General features: G+C 35.0%; 1 protein-coding gene across 3 annotated transcripts in view; it reads left to right on the top strand.

The window, feature by feature from the left end:
- Positions 1 to 11,496, top strand: part of Pgant7 (N-acetylgalactosaminyltransferase 7) — a 102,217-nt gene extending 90,721 nt beyond the window's left edge. Inside the window, exons 11-12 of one of the 3 annotated variants that reach the window (XM_081766842.1) lie at positions 7,069 to 7,194; positions 10,782 to 11,496. In XM_081766842.1, coding sequence (XP_081622968.1) covers positions 7,069 to 7,194; positions 10,782 to 10,922 — 267 coding nt within the window. In that variant the 3' untranslated portion in view covers positions 10,923 to 11,496. The remainder of the gene's footprint in view (positions 1 to 7,068; positions 7,195 to 10,781) is intronic. The other 2 variants (XM_081766844.1, XM_081766843.1) reach the window with 2 other exon arrangements.
- The last annotated feature ends 6,426 nt before the right edge of the window (positions 11,497 to 17,922 follow it).

Raw genomic sequence — 17,922 nt, 5'->3', positions numbered from 1 at the left:
TTTAGACTTCCAAATTATAAGCAGAATTAAGAGAAATCTAATGGGCCCGAGCTTTAGCAATCAGGGTCTTGTGTTCAATTCCAGGTGGGAGACCTTTGAAAATTTTGAACGCATTACAAAGTTCGGATTCCACTTGAAACTGTAGGTTCACGTTTCATGTAGCCTTGATGGTGAAAAGGACGCTAAATTGCAATCTGATCCATCCATCATATGGAACCAACTGTTCATCCATCTCTGTCGACATGTATAAGATCGAAAAACGGTCAGAGAAACCGAGAATTCAGCGCCTGTCTGCCGTTATCCCTTAGCTGAAACCGGAAGGGGTCGATATCCGAGTTTCAATGTTAAGTTCCTCAGTTTGGAAGTGTACACAATATGAAATGTTGGAGTAGCGACACAAGGCAGATATGTATAGCAATCATGAATCCAACTTTTTCACCAATCTCATGGAGCCGTCAAAAACTGGTACATATGCGCCTAATTTCTCTGTAATTCCACGAACATCCCGAGAGTCCGTTTCCACGGCATTCCTGAGGCGCTCACTAGAACATGGTGTTGATTGCTGGCATTCATCTTTCAGTGTTATATCAATGACACAAAATTTCACAAACCAATGGCAAATGGTGCGTTCGTTCACCACTCGCAGCCCAAATGCCCTGTTAGTGTTTTTCGCGGCTACGTGTATGTTAGAATACGTATCGGGAAGTCACTCCCAAGTGTGTATGTTCTATGGTGTATTTTAAAACTACCCTATTCAATATCGTGCTGCCTTCTGATTGACTCGGCATCCCAGCCTATTTTTTGAACATGTACGGAGTTTAACATGTGCACCACATCGGTCTATCTGTTGGTTGCGTTACAGAGAATGGTTTCTTACCGTACATAAAGCAAGATATTTCAGTCACATCAACCCGATATTTGCTTCCATAATGTGAGCTTTCATGTTGCATATTTTAACAGTTTGTCTATATATATCTATGGATTTTAACATGACTTCCTATCACTTGTTATTTTATGTTCCTCGTCTTCTCAACAATGACTTCAAACATGTTAAACATTAAGAGTGCAGGCTACTAAAAATGTTGCAGAAGCTAACCTTTTTTCTTTTGCCCGCTTTTCGTAAGTGAAAAGAGAATGAAATGTAACTTACCACAATAATAGATAGTTATTCTACACCCGAAAATATGAATCAAAAGAATTTTCAGTGTTGCCATTCATAGAAATTACAGTGTGGCCAAAATATGAATTACCCAAAAAATCTAGGTTAAAGCAGCGACTACAAAAATGAACTCAACGGTTATTGATGATTTATTATGTCTTGGTTCGTTGTTAACTACTTTTTAAATAATATTTATATTCATTTTGTACAGTTTATTACAAGATACATATTGAGCGATCATGACTTATTAAAAGCACTAGTTTGGTATTAAGCGATTAAAAATTAAAAATTGCAAGCAGTAATTCGTAAAGTATCTGTTCTTTTTCTGTACTCCCTGATGTTATTAGTATGTTATTAAGAAAAGTTGAAGTAAATACAGAAGGAAAACTCTAAAGGTACAAATAAATTTCTTTGCAGGTGAAATCTTATATTCGAAAAACTATGGTAAGAAAAGTTTATTTCTGGTGTTCTTTTCTCTGTGCTGATCACAGTGGTGTGCTGAGACTTCTCAGTTGATGTGTTCGTCATATTAAAGTTATATGTGTTTGGTTTATCAGTTGGGCATTCGACTTCATCAATATCACCAAAATGCACCGTCAGTTTGGGTTTCGTACTCAGTCATGTTTAGACTTACTTTTCATTTCCATTGTTTAATAGCATTAATTACAACTGCTCTGTTGGAAGTAAACCTACCGAGCGAAGTAGTTCAAGTGGTAGAGCGTTAGCTTCGATTCGGGAGGTCGTAGGTTTGATTCCCGCTCCCGACTATCTTGATTGAGGTTTTCCTCAGTCCTACATGGCAAATGGCCGGATGGTACCTAGTAAACAGGTCCTTGCCGATACCTTTTCCATTGTTATTGTTAGATATCTAGTATAAAATGACTCCTGAGCAGTATCCGGTGATTGTTAAAATAAATAAATAATAAAATTTGTAGGATCAACTATTGATTGAAAGTTTATATTTTGAAGATAGACAGCCGCTCTGGCAGTCACTGTTCCCATTCTTATCTCCTGTCCTTTATTTCGTACCAATTTCTCGTACTACTGGTGATAGCACAAAAACTCACAGATATATAGGCCTAATACATTCAGATTTAAGAGTAATCATCCAAATTTGCGGGCTGTTTTAGTGTTACTGAAGTTAATGGACATTCATTTTGAATCCGATTATTAACTGCTGAATCCGAAGGAAGTGAAAATTCAGAACTTTGTTTAGTTTACACTACCATATTGAAAGCAACAATCGGAAGTTTGTGTAATATTAAAGATGAAACACTTATAAATTCTGTTCACTTGAAATTAGAATTTCATAAAAGTTGAATTGTTCTGGAATTTTAATTTTAATTAGCAAGTATCGTCGATACCTTATACGTGGCTCTCATAATACCATGTTTTATTTACAGAAGTTGTCATTTATTTAAAACATGTTCTAATGTACAGGATGGACATAAAGTCTGTTTCTGATAACATACATTAATAACAAGAAAACTAAAAACGATACAAACATGCGGTTTGTGACAAATAATAGGATTAATTTTTTTATTTATTTATTTATTTATTTTTTTTTTTTTTTTACATGATTTAGAGAATTCCCACATGTGCTCCATTAGTTGCCCTGAAGACATCCAGACATCCATGCGAAACTTGCGCTTTGGGGACGGTCTTCTTGTGTTAACGCATGAACAGTCTGCACCTTATATTCGTATAGCTTTGTAAAATTTTTAACACTGTTGACTTCGGAATGTCCAGGTCACGTCATGCACAACTCAAGGATTTCCGTGGGCTTCAGGTTGAAGCAACACGAACAGCTTCCACACTAACACACGGTGTACCGCTTCTATCACGATCTAAAACACTTCTTGTTGCAATCAACTTGCTATATCATTCTTTTACGCTCTTAACATTTAATGGCTGCTGTCCATACTCTCTCCTGAATGTTCGTTGAACTGTGACGGGAGATTTTGTTTCATGATACCACAACATACACCTCGTTTTCTGCTGCGCTGACGCCATTTTTAAACAAATGACTATCGCACTGTGATCAGCTGCAGTAGATGGCAGCACAGGCTGTGGCAAAATCTTGAAGTATCATACAAACTATATTTTCAGACTGCATCCTTCTATCATTCTTTATTTTCTTGTTATTAATATTTGTTATTAGGGAGAGACTTTATGTCCACCCTGTAGATTCGTACATTTCTCTGCTTTCATCCTAAGGGATCAGTCTATGAATTAGTCTCTCCGTATAATTATGATCTGTTACGTTCTCTTCAATATGTTTATTTGAAGTCCATATTTCTGTTAGCTCTCCCTGCTAGTCTTGTAACCGCGCGCCTTTGATGCATAGGGTCATGAGTTCGATTCCCAGTGAAACAGTTTTCGAAATTAGAATGCATTACAGTGATTCGTATTCCACCTTAATCTGTAGTTCCACGTCTCGTGTAGCCTTGATGCTGAGAGAGATGTCAATCTCTAATCGACCCATCGAGGCAGTTGTGGTAAAATTTGTAATGTTGAATGCTATCGAAGTATAGTTTGGTTTGAGGAGTCCGTTTGACAGGGATGCATGTGAATAGAATTACTCTATGGTTCTGCTGCTTATGACCCCGTATCTATCAGGTGCAATAATTAATTATTGAAATGTGGTAAAGCGCTAAAATACTTATATATGTGGTGTTTCAAAACAACATGGACAACGTTTGAGAGGTGATTCCTAACACCAAGATAAGACAAAAAGTATAGAACAACCTGGTGCAGAAATCCAGCATTTCGGAGTTATAGGCTACCGAAAATAGAAAAAAAAAAAAAAAAAAAAAAAACTTTAAATGTCCATAGCTCCAAAACTATGGGACCTACCGTAGTCGGGTCAAGACTTCACTAAGGAACTAATATGTGCGCTATCCAAATATCCATGTTTCAGAATACATCCGTACTCAGACAACAATTTTTATGGAGGGAGTTTGGCTACGGGCGTATAATTTGAAGTACTCACCAACTACCTCTATAAAATTGTTGCGGTAGTGCCGGAGGATTCTGAAACATGGATATTTGAATAGGGTCGGTCTTGACCCGACTCCGGTAGTCCCATAGTATTGGAGCTATGGACCTTTAAAGTTCATTTTTTTTTCATGTTTTCGGCAACCTATAACTCTGAAAGGAAGCATTTGTGCACCCAGGTTGGTGTTTTTGTCTTATCTTAGTGTCAGAAATTACCTCCCAAACGTTGTCGGTGTTATTTTGAAACAACCTGTATAAATGTTATTTACCTTAAATGAATTTTAAAGGACTGAAAAAATTGTATGAAACATCGACATTACAAAATATGTTTTGTGTTTCTGAAGTCAGACCGTTTTCAACTACTAACTAGTATTACTTTTACTTGAAGTCTATGTAATAAGACACAATAAATGAATCTATGAGTATGCAGTTAACCTTGTTGTGCAAAATATGCATTAAATATAGCTGTTCCCATAAACAGTCAAGCTTTGCTATTCAATAATACAGTAGACGTAGCAGCAGTAAGTGTACCGTAAAACTAGGTGTCTTCATTTACAAAATTTATCAATATTGTCTATTTCTGTAAAATTAATCTTGTATAATAAACTCCCGCACTTCAAATGTGGATTTACTTATCCTTAGCAAATGACTTTTGTTAAGTAGAAATTGATATTTTTTATCCTTGTATTCAAATAGCCGCAAAGCTTCAGTGTTTTTCATAAGGCATTCTAAAATATAATTGGGTGCTTTTATGAAATAGGAAAAGAATCAATGGTGTTAACCAAGATTTTCTTTCACTAGTGTCCCGTTGTCTATTGCAAGTTTCTTTCTTACTAGGTATCGTTTGGATTTTTACGTATTCCCCAATAATTCTTGTTTTGCATATGGGTTTTCTTTCCTTTCATGTTCCACTTTTCTACATATTTTGCTTCCATCACCACCCCTTTCTTTATTTATTTCTTTTATTACTACTATTAATAGTCTTTGTATTATTATAATACTATTACGTACATTATTTGCTGTTGAAACAAATACTGCGAATGTTAAAAAGTGAATCAGTTTTGCCGGTTGTAAAATATTAATATGGAAGTCGGCTCGAATTCGCATATATTGAAAATACAGACAGACAAAAATAGAATTGTGAATGAAGAGAGGGGGTTAAATTCCTGCTGGGAGTACCCTTGATTCGTATCGCATATTAAACTATAGGCCGATGTTTCATATAGACCTTCGTTTGACACAAAATTAACTTTAACAGAACATATAAACGCTATCACTGAACAATCGATGCGTCTTCTAGGACTTTTGTACAGATTAACAGAGATACGGAACCTCTTTTCCTTAGCAACGTTTTACAAGGCAATAATTTCTCCTGAATTGGAATATTGTTCACCTATCTGGACAATGGCAGGTCCTACAAACCTAATCTCGGCTAAACTTAGTTCTAAACTTCTTTCTGGCAATAGTATGTTTCAGAGTATCTCGCACACATGCGATGACAAATCATGAACTGTTACGAACACTAAATATTTAACTACCTGACACTCGTCATAAAATAAGTGATCTCAAATATCTCTACAAACTCTCATATGGCCGAAACGTTATTCTTAGAATTGTATTTCCAAATTCCATTCAGACAAACACGTAAAACACATCTTTTTCATATAATAGGACCTAGACTGTCAATAGTTCAACACGCTGTTCTACAAGCTCCCTGAGCTATACAACGAAATGTCACATACACTTTTAGATTATTTAATTCTGAACCTGCATATAACTCTACACTATGACGTCATTTTAATGGATAAATTCTAATCAGTTACTGTCAACCTTTCTTTTTATTACTTAGATGTTATTATCATCATCTTATGTCAACATCTCTTAGATTTGTTAGATATTCCAGTGTAAACTGGCTTTCAGCTTTATCTGGAATTATGTTTGTAAATAAATAAATAAATAACTTCGGGTCTGAAAAGGAAAGCTGGATTCCAAAGTAACACTAGGCGAATGAAGAAAATTACACAATGCAAAACTTGACAATACATACATATCACCGGTTACCATGTGTATAATGAGCTAGATTATCAAAATAAGGGGGATACATTATTCGTGTAGGATAGAGCTCGGTTATTTATTGAATTTCACGTGAGTGGAAGGTCAAATCACAATGGAGAATAACAAAAGGATGAACGAAAAGAATACTCAGTCGGTTATCTTGAAAGCATAGTCCCAGTTGCGGTATTTTATTTCTGTGGTGATGAACTTACTGTAAAGATAACGAAGTTATTGTTGTCAGTGGTATTCATTCAGCTATAGTTCCGCGAATGATCAGACATTTAGGTGTTAATTTTATACCATAACACTTTTCTCGTAGTCCTACATTTCTCATAACAACTTGCCGTCATCCTATTATTTGCGGAGGCTTTGTTACAAGTAATCGTTGTGATTCAAAACAAACAATTTTTGATTGTATTTTGGAGAAGGAATGTATAATTTCTGTCGATGAAGGAATTTTATGTAAACAGATCCATTTATGTGTTCCCAAGGGTATTAAGTCATAAGGATCATTACAGAAACTTCATTTAATGTAAATAAATACGCAGTTTTCCTGTATCCTCTTGTTTAAGTGTTATGTATTTTTGTCTTCTGTTACTCATGTAGTGCATAATGATTAGCCGTCAAATTCTTCATGATGAAAACACAAAACATCTTCCAGTCTATGAACTCAAGCATGTTGCTTTGGTCTGCAGTTACGCTTTGGCTACTGGGCAGTGGATATTTAAATTAGACAATGACTTCCAGTCTCTTTTGTTTTGTCTTATTTCAGCTTTCGGCCTTCATTGCGTGTTGTTTTTTAACTCAGTAAATATGTATTGCTTGTTATATCTGTTTCTAATGTTCATTACTTGCAGCTTCTTCGACTGAATGCCAAAGGGCAGCTGGGCGTCGGGGAACGCTGCGTAGAGGCCGACAGCCAAGGAATCAAATTAGTTTTCTGTCGACTGGGGACGGTGGACGGACCTTGGCAATATGATTTGGTAAGTGTTTAACCAACTTTAGTTTCATAGTTTGTTTATCTTGATATATTACATAGACCTGGAAAATCAGTTCATAAGTGGCATTATTATACAAAAAGTATCCTATCGACTGTAATGATGTACAGATTCTCACTTGGCACAGGTTTTAGTGATCATGATTTTTGGAAATTTAGTTCTGGATGAAGGGAATGAGGGTGAAAAAGAAACTGCATGGTGTCTCTAAACTGTGTATACTCCTTACAACGGAATATCTTACTAATTAAAGGAGATAGGTGTGCAACCTTAAGGACGTAATGTTCAAGATGGCCACCTTCCGCCGCAATACATCGTCAGCAACAATGTAAAACCAAGCGCTATATCAATTATATTGTTTCTAATGGTTTGCTCAATCTGCTCTCTTAGATCTTCTAATGTTTATGTGTTTTTCTGGATACACTGTGTTCTTTACAGTTCCTCAAAGAAGGGTGTCCACTGGAGTTAAATCCAGAGATCGAAATGTGTACTCCGCAACACTTCCTCTTCGTCCTATAGATCTCTCGGAATAGCGATCGAAGAAATCTCTCATATTGATATGAAATGCCTCCAAAGATAAAATTGCTTTTAAAACATGTTAGGAAAGTGTTAATAGTTTTAATAAATTCTTAAAAATGCGAATAGAGAAAAATCTTTCTGAGAGGTTACTTTTCATTGACAACCCTAACCTTATTTTGATGTTTGTTTACTTTTTGAGAAACATTCCAACGTTTTTCATATGCACCTCGGTATCTTTTAAGATAGATTAGTATCATTCGGAAGCCAGTATACGCAAGGAAAGTTGGATATTGCGTAGGCACAATAGCTTGGAGTACGTTGCAGATAAGGGATTGATAGAGGATAGGATATCATTTCATAAGAACACAGTAATAGTTACTATGAACATCGTTGAAGCGTTGTACAATGTTTTCTGTGTACGTACTTATTACGAAATGAAGTCTGGTATTTAAGTACATCGATTGTTCAGACAGCATTTCATTGTTAGCTGTCATTGCTCCAAAGGTTCATTCTAACTGTTACAGTGTTCTTCTGAAATGGCGTTCTATATCTATTTCGCATCCACCATCCGGAATCCACTCCAAATATCGTGCCTACACAATTTTCAACTTTCAAAATGTGGAAGTGGACTCTACGCCAGCGTAGTGACCGAAACAGAGGCAGCTTTAATATTAAGAGCATAGAAATAAAGTTACATGTTCCAAAATACATAGCCAATCAGCTTGTAGTATACTTAATTAGTATCACAAATTTTATAGAGAATTTCAGTGTGGCCGACTATGATACCAGCTCCTTTATTTTTATTTTTTATCATTGTTTGTTGATTCTTTGTTAATCTATTGTCACTGATTATTATTATTATTATTATTATTATTATTATTATTATTATTATTATTATTATTGGCATCCTTATTTAATTGGAGCTTAAATGAAAATATTTATCCTGAAGCTTGGAAAGTTGTAGCCATAACACCTATACCCAAGACTAAAGGTGACAAAATCAATGATTATAGACCAATTTCTATAATGAATGTTATTCCTAAAATGTTTGAAAAAATAATGTACAATTACTTATATAGCGCTGTCTGAGATCAGTTAGACATAAATCAACATGGTTTTATAAATGGTAAATCAGTTATTACAAATTTGACAAGCTTTGTTCATAGTCTGTTTTCTGTTATTTGATCTGGTGGTCAGACTGATGTTATTTACTTCGATTTTGCAAAAGCTTTTGATAAATTGCCTCATCATTTGTTAATAAGTAAGCTGTACGAGTACAAATTGTCAAATTATATAACAAAATGGCTAAATTCATATTTAAGTAACAAGAAATTTAGAGTTAGATATAATGAGTAAACTTCCTGCATTTATAACATAACATCTGGTGTACCCCAGGATTCCAATCTTGGTCCCTTGCTGCTGTTTTTACTGTGTATAAATGACCTACCTGAAAAGTTAACCCGTAAATATTTTATGTATGTTGATAATATAAAAATCTTTAATGAAATCAATACTGTTCATGATCAAGTTATGTTGCAAGAAAATATTGCCAAAACTCAGGGTATAGCTTTTTCAAGGAAAACTGATCTTCTGTTTTATAAATATACAATTGGTAATCAGGGAATTGAATTTGGAACTTACGTTAAAGATTTAGGGATAATAATATACAACAAATTATTATTTCTAAAACATTTACAGGTAATCATATCTAAAGCCAGAAAAACTTAGCAATGCTAAAATGGCTTTACCTGAATTTTTCAAATATTAATACTCGTAAAATTCTTTACATGTGTAATGTGCGTTCTCATTTGGAGTATAGCATGATAGTTTGGAACAATGAAGCCAAGTACTTTGTAAATGCCATAGAGTCTATTCAGAATAACTTCCAAGCCTGGTTACGATGGAAGTTCAAAGATTTCAAAGATATGAGCTTATAGGCGTTATATTTTCGATCTGAATTGTTTTTCATAATATTCTTCATGGAGGTTTCTTTATTGATGGCTTATATTCCATAAGAACTCCTTACCGTAACATCAGAAATTTTGTTCCTTTTGTTTCAAATGTTTCTACTTTGAAATGTTCTATTTATAAAACTATAGATAATGCGAAGAAATATTACTCAGTTCTAGATATTTTTCAGACTAACTTTGTTAAAGTCCATTCAGAACTTATTAAATTTCTAAAGTTCCTATAATGTTTACTTATTTAATTTAGTGAGGTGCCATTTGAAAGGTTTTCCTTAAGTATTGTTAGTTCGTAATGTAGTCATGTATTTTTTAATAATCTTTTGTTTTCTTCTATATTTAAGCTTTTATTTATTTATTTATTTATTTGGATGCTGCACTTTTTCTTTTTTATTTTAGTTACGAGTCTTTATATACATGTCATATGTCAAGGTGTCTATCGGTCACGAAATCAGAAAACAGTCATGAAAATAAAAAAAAGCCACGAAATTCAGCTTTTGGGTCACGATTTTTTTTTTTTTTTTCATCTGTACAAATATAGGTACAGAGTGGAAAATTTTGTTCTATAAAACGTCAAAAATGTCTATAGTCGGCTTTAGACGCTACCAAATCGCAAGCAAAGCACGCTTCTATCGCGTGCATGAAAATTCGGCTTAAGTCGCATCCAAATTCGCTCTCGAGAATGTTACGAAATTTACGGTTTGGTAAAGAAAAGTTCAGGAAAAAGTCACGAAATTTCATTGTGTAATTTTAGTAGACACCCTGTATGTAATCTTTTTAAAAATTTTTGTATGTTCATTTTATAATTGTTATTACTACTTTATGATATCGATTGCACGTATAGTTTGTATTCTTCCTCCTGTAAATATAATCTGACTGTTGTATATGTAGGGTTGCATGTATCATGTGCCTGCTCTCTGGGCGCAGCTGTGGCTATGTATGCTGTTTGCTGCCTAGTAAACATTTAAACATTATTATTATTATTATTATTATTATTGTTTGTAGAACAGATACATATGTTTAGTATAAAGTGTTGTAAGTGTTTCTTAGAATAATAAATTGATTCTATTCTTTTCTCTATATTTGCAACAGGAATCGAGGACAATGTATCATAGAACGCACAAAAAATGCGTGGCTCTTCATCCACAGACATCTCATTTATCTTTGATGCCGTGTGACCCAGTGAACACATTCCAGCAATGGACTTTTCACGAGATTCATCCTGCGTGGTAACAAGAAAGAAAAAAAAAATCATCATCCATGATGACAATGCTAGTGAATTGTTTTAAAACATTTGAAATTTCTAATCGAGGTGAATGAAAGGGTTTTATAAGGTGAATGAATGCAGCTGTAAGTATTTTTTTTTCTTTGTAGAGTTTATATGTATATGCGTGTATGTACATGTTGTTGTTGGTTACTGTATAAGAGCAGGCCTCAAAGTACTTCCGTTGAAGAAATCTAATATTGTATAGGGTGGGAGAGGGTTGTTACGTGGGCTTATATTCACGAGATGAACTGTCGAATACAACTTAAAATAAATAAATAAATAAATAAATAAATAAAACTGAAAATTGTACACGGTCTGTCTCAGGTAGTTTTTAGGTTAAAAAAAGGCTTCCATAATCTCTCCTTAGATTCATTCGTAGTTTTGTACAGTGATTCAGAGATGTACAACTACAAACATTATACAGGGCATGAATGTGACCCATGCGGTTAGATGGGGTGCACCATCTTGGATTGCGTTGGTTCTCAGGTCGTTAGATCTAACAAGGAAGGGTCACGCAGTGGCTCCGCTGAGATCCGAACGAGACAATTGTGTTTGCACTTGATATGTAATAATTAGACGAATCCCAAAGTTATACGTGCCACCGGGCGGAATATCGTGAGTTACAACATATTTTGTAATATAAAAGCTACATAGCTGGCAGAATAGTTTGAACCAAGTCATTTGTTCGGAAACAGTTGGGTAAATGGAAAACTCGGACAATACGTATCCCATCATTTTCAACGACAAACATTTTTGGGGTAAAAACTTTGTCCCAGGGTCCTCCGCAGGGTCCCAGACGGGGTCCAACTCAAAATTTTCAAATAGCAAGGGGGGTTAAGTGGCACATGATTTGAAAGCTGTTGTAAAATGAAAGAAAATGCAGCAAGTCTCGTCTCTCTACGACAACCCTGTGCAAAATGGCGGTGGGTCAAAATGTAAACAAAAACTTAATTGAAAAGTCCATGGTTACCCCTATAAATCGGAACAGGTGAGACAAATATGAAAATAGGAAAGGGAGTGTGGCATTATTTTCAAAGTACAACAATTTTGTTGCATTTTTGTACATTTTGCATATTTTAGTCATTTACTAATCAACATTAATGCCAAATTTGTTTTCGTAGCTTCAGCAGTTTGGTATGCTTATCCTTTCGATATAGGTTTTAAGTAGAGATGCAAGGGCTCGGAAAAAAACCGGCTTTTTTGAAAAAAAAAACTCGGTTTTTTCTGATTCTCTTCTTTGCTTGGGAAATTTTGGGCTTTTTTCAAAATTCTGCTTTAAATTGATAAAGCAGACTTTGTTTCGCTTCTCTATAACACAAAAAGTCATTTAATTAGTGGTTGATGCTGACAATAATATAAAACCTCGAAAATAAACCATGAATTTCGAAAATATATTTTAAACAATTTTACTTCAACATTTCTACATTATGAATTCCAAAGGATTAACTAATGTATATAATAAAAAAAATTTAACCTCCTATATACAAAAGTAAGCAGAGTGGGAAAGAACCATGGTTGTTTCTGAAAATGCCAAAAACCTGTTTTTGGGGGGGAGTTTAAACCAGGCTTTTTTGAGTTTTAAACCAGGTGTTTTGATTTAGATATTTTGCTTTATGTATTTATGTTACATATTCACAGAAATAAGTTTGTTTCACCTTGGTGTTATTATGCAACAACGGGGTTATGCTGGAGGAGGTCCCATAAGCTTAAAAAAGTCCGGTCAGTAAATTGAGAAACTCCTGCCCTTGCCATCGGGAAAATCCCGTCATTATTTTAAATGTAAAACAATAACGGGAAAATCCTGTTATTGCTTTCCACGTAAAATTTAAAGGTCAACGTATTATAATCAGTACGCTAAATTGAGGTATTAAATTACAAATTTAGTATGTAGATATCATTGAAAGTCCAATTCAAGCTAATGTTGGAAGCTACGTAGGCAATCGATAAATTTTACCAATTTCAATCAATATATTTAAGCAACCTTGGCTTCTTTATAAAACAACAGGGATGCAGAAATATATAATTTGGTTTCGTTTCGTATATTTAGGCTTAACATCCTTACGTAATACCGAGGTTATCAAGGAGAAGACTTTCGCTTAAAATTGACATCCGAACCGCTACTTTTTTTTACACATGAAAGAAGGGTTGTGGTTCGACCGAGAATTGAACATGGGACACCTTGATTAAAAGGTGAAAAGGAAATACGACTAATGCAGATGGTTTGACATGTGGAAACGTCACCATGAAGTTCATACGATTCGCATTTTTGTTCTTTTTATTTATTTATTTATTTTTTTTTTTTGGTTTAAACCAGTTATTAAAAAAAACAGCTGGTGTAAACGAGCCAACCCTAAAAGTAAAAACTTCTTTTAAAAAAATATACAAATAACTAGCAAAATTGTATGTAGTATTTTTACTTCAAGATATTCCATACCCTCTTTTTGAAACAAAATAAAATTAAAATAAAACATAAGAAAAATACTTAGATTTATATGATACAATTAAAGGTTGCACATCTGGAACTTTTGGTTCTGTATATTCTTGAAATTCTACAGTTAAGTTTTTTATAACCACCATCGAGGGTGCCCATCAGGGGGGGCAAGGGGGCGCTCGCACCCCCTAGAAGAAAATGTACTTCAGAATATCGAAAATCCAATAGAATTTTTACATTAGTTACAGCAAAATTTGAAACTATTTTTGAAACGTCGCTTATACTTGCTCCCCCTTGGAAACCACAACATGGGCGCCCTTGACCACCATCACGGTTTACCCAGTCCTCAAGTTTTCTGAATTTTTAACAAGAGGGATTCAACATATCATTACGGAACTCCCTCCCCCCCAAAAAAAGGACTACGGAATATATTTAAGTTGAGCTAAATACAACTGCACAACAAACATGACTGAGTGGTTGGCTTTTGCGCTTCTATCGGGAAGTCCGGGATTCAACCCAGCATTCGACCATTCTGACCAAGCTTTCCTTCATTCCATCTGTGAATGTAGAAATAGTGCGTGTACTGGCCGACTAGGAGTGTAGGAGTTGGCCGACTTCCTTTCTTATTGTTTTTAAATCGTTATTATTACTAATTACCAGCAGTGACGGTTTTGCGAAGGTTAGGGGGGCGGTCTTTCGGACTGAAGCCTGTTCCCCAAAGTTGCGGAATGTCTAAAACTAACGAAATATCTATTAGTTATGCCTTTACTCATAAACTTTAAGCTCCCGTCAAATAAAAGTTACGAATGTTTAGAAAAACTAAACATTAGTAGTAAGAAAACCCCTCCCAAAATACTTTTCTAAATTCGCCACGGATTCTCAGTATAAAATGATCTTCAAGGTTGTATCCGGAAGATTATTGCTAAACATATAAACGAAACGAAATATTAGTTATGCCTGTACTCATAAACTTCAAGCACCTCCCAAATAAAATTAGGACTTTTTAGAAAACGAAACAATCAGAGAAACCCCTCCCAAAGTACTTTTCTAAATCCGCTACTGATTATTTGTATAAATTGGTATTCAAGGTTGTATCCGGAAAATTACTGCTAAATCATTGCACAACTACAGTATAACAGAAATGTGGAAGTACGGTTTGACGGACATATTGAAAAACTTTTGTGCTAGAAGCTAGAGTACTAAGCTCTTAGAAATGAAACACGGATGACAAACTAAAATGATCTAGAGAAGAAAAAAATGTCTATAACTCAAAAGTTAAAATAAAATTAAATAGCCTGTAAAATTGCCCTCAAATACTACATTCTTCATGTTAGCTTTAATTCGTAAAACATGTGCTCCATCCATCTTGATGGTGAATTACAGAGCTAAATATGGCATTTAGGTCATGGAATTGTTATCTAACTATAGAATGTACTATAAGAAAGCTATTTGAATAGAAAAATCATGAAAATGAAAAAAGCCAAAATTTCCAAAATTCTCGTTTTTTTCCCAAAAAAGCCGGCTTTTTATGTAAAAAAAAAAAAAAAAAAAACATCGATTCAAAAAAGCCGGCTTTTTTGCATCTCTAGTTTTAAGCGGCCCTCTTGGATTCAAGGTGGCCATAGATTTTCAATTAAGCTTTTGTTTACATTTTGACCCACCGCAATTTTGGACAGGGTTGTCGTAGAAAGTCGAGACGTCCTCCATCTTCTTTCACTTAACAACAGCTTTCAAACGATGTCGTACCTCTCTTGCCATTTGAAACATTTTAGTTGGACCCCACCTGGGACCATGTGGGGACCCTGGGACAAGACGTTTTCACTTAAATTGTTGTACTTTGAAAATAATGCCACACATCCTTTCCTGTTTTCACATTTGTCTTACCGTTTCCGATTTATAGGGGTGACCATGCACTTTTCAATTAAGTTTTTTGTTTACACTTTGACACGTCGCCATTTTGCATACGGTTGTTGTAAAGAGTCGAGACTTGTTGCATTTTCTTTCATTTTACAACAGCTTTCAAATGATGTGCCACTTAACCCCCCTTGCCATTTGAAAATTTTGAGTTGGACCCCGTCTGGGACCCTGCGGGGAACCCTGGGACAAAGTTTTTACCCCAAAAATGTTTGTCGTTGAAAATGATGGGATGAAAATGATTTTTTTTTTTTTAAGTTCTTACATTACAAAATATGTTGTAACTCACGATATTCCGCTCGGTGGCACGTATAACTTTGGAATTCATCTAGTTATAACATATCAAATGCAAACACAATTGTCTCGTTCGGATCTCAGCGGAGGCACTGCGTGACCCTTCCTCGAGTAGGTACATACCGAACTTAATGAGAGTTGCTCTTATTGAAATACACACCGTTGAACATTTGGGGAGACGTTGTGTGACATCTACCAAATAATGCGTTTATGCAACAGTCGTAATGTTTCATACGGTTAGGTGGTTATTAAGTGGTTTGACACAGGCCGTCTGATCTAGGATCCTGGCAATTCTGGCGTGTTCAAAAAATGTCGAACCTTTGGTTACATTTATTGATTTGGAAATCCGAAACACTAATCCCTTTCAAAGTAGTCTCCTTGGTAATGTACACCCTTCTTCTAGCGCTCTCGCCATTGTTGAAATCACTTCTGGAACGAAGTTTTTGGAATGGTAAGCAACCGTGCCGTCGAATGATATCTTGTCTTGACTGAAATTCGGTCCCTTTTAGTGGCATTTTCAACTTGGGGGAAATAACCAGAAGTCACACGGAGCCATGTCAGGTGAGTAGGGAGCCTGAATGTAGTGTTTGGCGAGGAAAGCCTGAATCAAATTTCGAAGATACTCTCCTCATTCCCAAATTCTTGTACAAAATTGAATGTACCGATCCGATTGAATGGCTTTCGCTTCGGTATCACCAAGCTTTTGGCAAAGTTTGATGTAATATCGCTGCCCAAGTTTTTCTATCATTTTACAAAAAATGAATTCCGAGGACCGCTCACTACACGTCTTCATTTCTTAGCTGATAGACGCTGTCTGCCAATGGGAAAACATTTATGACTGCGTATGTGTGCACTATACATCTACATTGAAAAAAGTCTCCCGCGCTCCATCAGTTTACGCGGGAAAAAATAAGGTTCGATACTTTCTGAACATGCCTCGTATACATGTATGCGTAAAGTACCCACAAATAACTACAGCATAAGGCATGCACCATCATCGTAGAAGAAAACTATTTTGATTTAATACTAGTAATGGGATGGTGGATTTTTGCAACATGCAGAGGTATCTGCAGTAACCCAAGTATTGTGAATTATGTGTACTTCCTATTGTACATCAAACTACGATACTTTGGTACAGCTTAGATGAATACTAGGGTGCGTCCGATGTTCGTTACGGTAAGATTAAATACTAGTACCAGCTCGTTAAGTAGTTGTAATTTTTAGTCAGTGCTATCACGTTTCATTGAAATTTGATCGTGTTGCGGTTTGAGGCGCAAAGCGTTGATTACCAACAAATTGAGAAGATAATTCTTGATTACTGAAATGTTAAAACTTGATCAGTAAAGATACGGTATCCACAGCAGAGAAGATTCAACGTAAATTTGATATATCACTTGCCTCTTCTTATCTCTGAATCATTTAAGCTGAATCCAGAATTGTGAATGAGAGTAAGTAATATAGTTAAAGATTCAATACCGATTGTTGCAGGGGTAAGTTTTTGAAATATATTCAGATAATAGTTTAAAGAAATCTGGTGAGGTTTGTGTTTTCATTCGACAAGGGGAATTGTTTGCAAATATTGTACAAAAAACAGAGAAATTAATTAAAAAATGTTGTGGCAACTTAAAAATACTGGTAGTAAAACTTCCCAGACAGACTGTTACAATCCTGGTTAGAAATATGTTCCTGACAAGCAGCGTGTACGTCTTCGCTTATCTCCTGCTAATTAATGCTACACTTGGTAGAATTTCGAATAATCTCGTGAATATAAGTCAAAGCAGCAGTGGAATGTATAAATAGTACATCTAAACTTTTATTTTAGAAAGAAAAAAATGTTGTAGGTACGCTGTTCCGAGAGTGGTGTTGTGTTTGCGCGTGTATGTGTGGAAGAGTCTAGTGATTTTGTATAAAATAAGACATTAAAAGAAAGAAAAAAAATGAGTCATTCCTAAAATGTCATATTTTTATCTTAAGAAACAAATTTTGTACACACTGAAAAATAACAGTTTTATTTAAACGTATTAATAGTGAAATATTGTGTTTTCATTTACTACGGAAAATGTATACAATAATTGGAAGTGAGGTATTAATTGTTTGCGGAAAAGATCATTGTATATATATGTTTGGTAAAATTTTAAACGAGATTCAGTTGGTAAATGAGTATATCGTGAGCATGTTCAGAGAGAAAATAGAACACATTCAATTGAATAAGTGACAACCTATTATTATAACCGTAATGTTTCTCTATACCTTTCCATTGACTTTGGATTTTCAAAAGTCGATTCTTTTCGTTAAATATTCCTTCCGTTAAGTTCGAATATGGGTTC

This window comes from Thermobia domestica, chromosome 7 (genome assembly GCF_964235325.1).
Source record: "Thermobia domestica chromosome 7, izTheDome1.hap1.1, whole genome shotgun sequence".
In the NCBI taxonomy this organism is placed as follows: Eukaryota; Metazoa; Arthropoda; class Insecta; order Zygentoma; family Lepismatidae; genus Thermobia; species Thermobia domestica.
The sequence above is the reverse complement of the archived record's forward strand: the minus strand, read 5'-3'. Positions and strand labels throughout refer to the sequence as shown.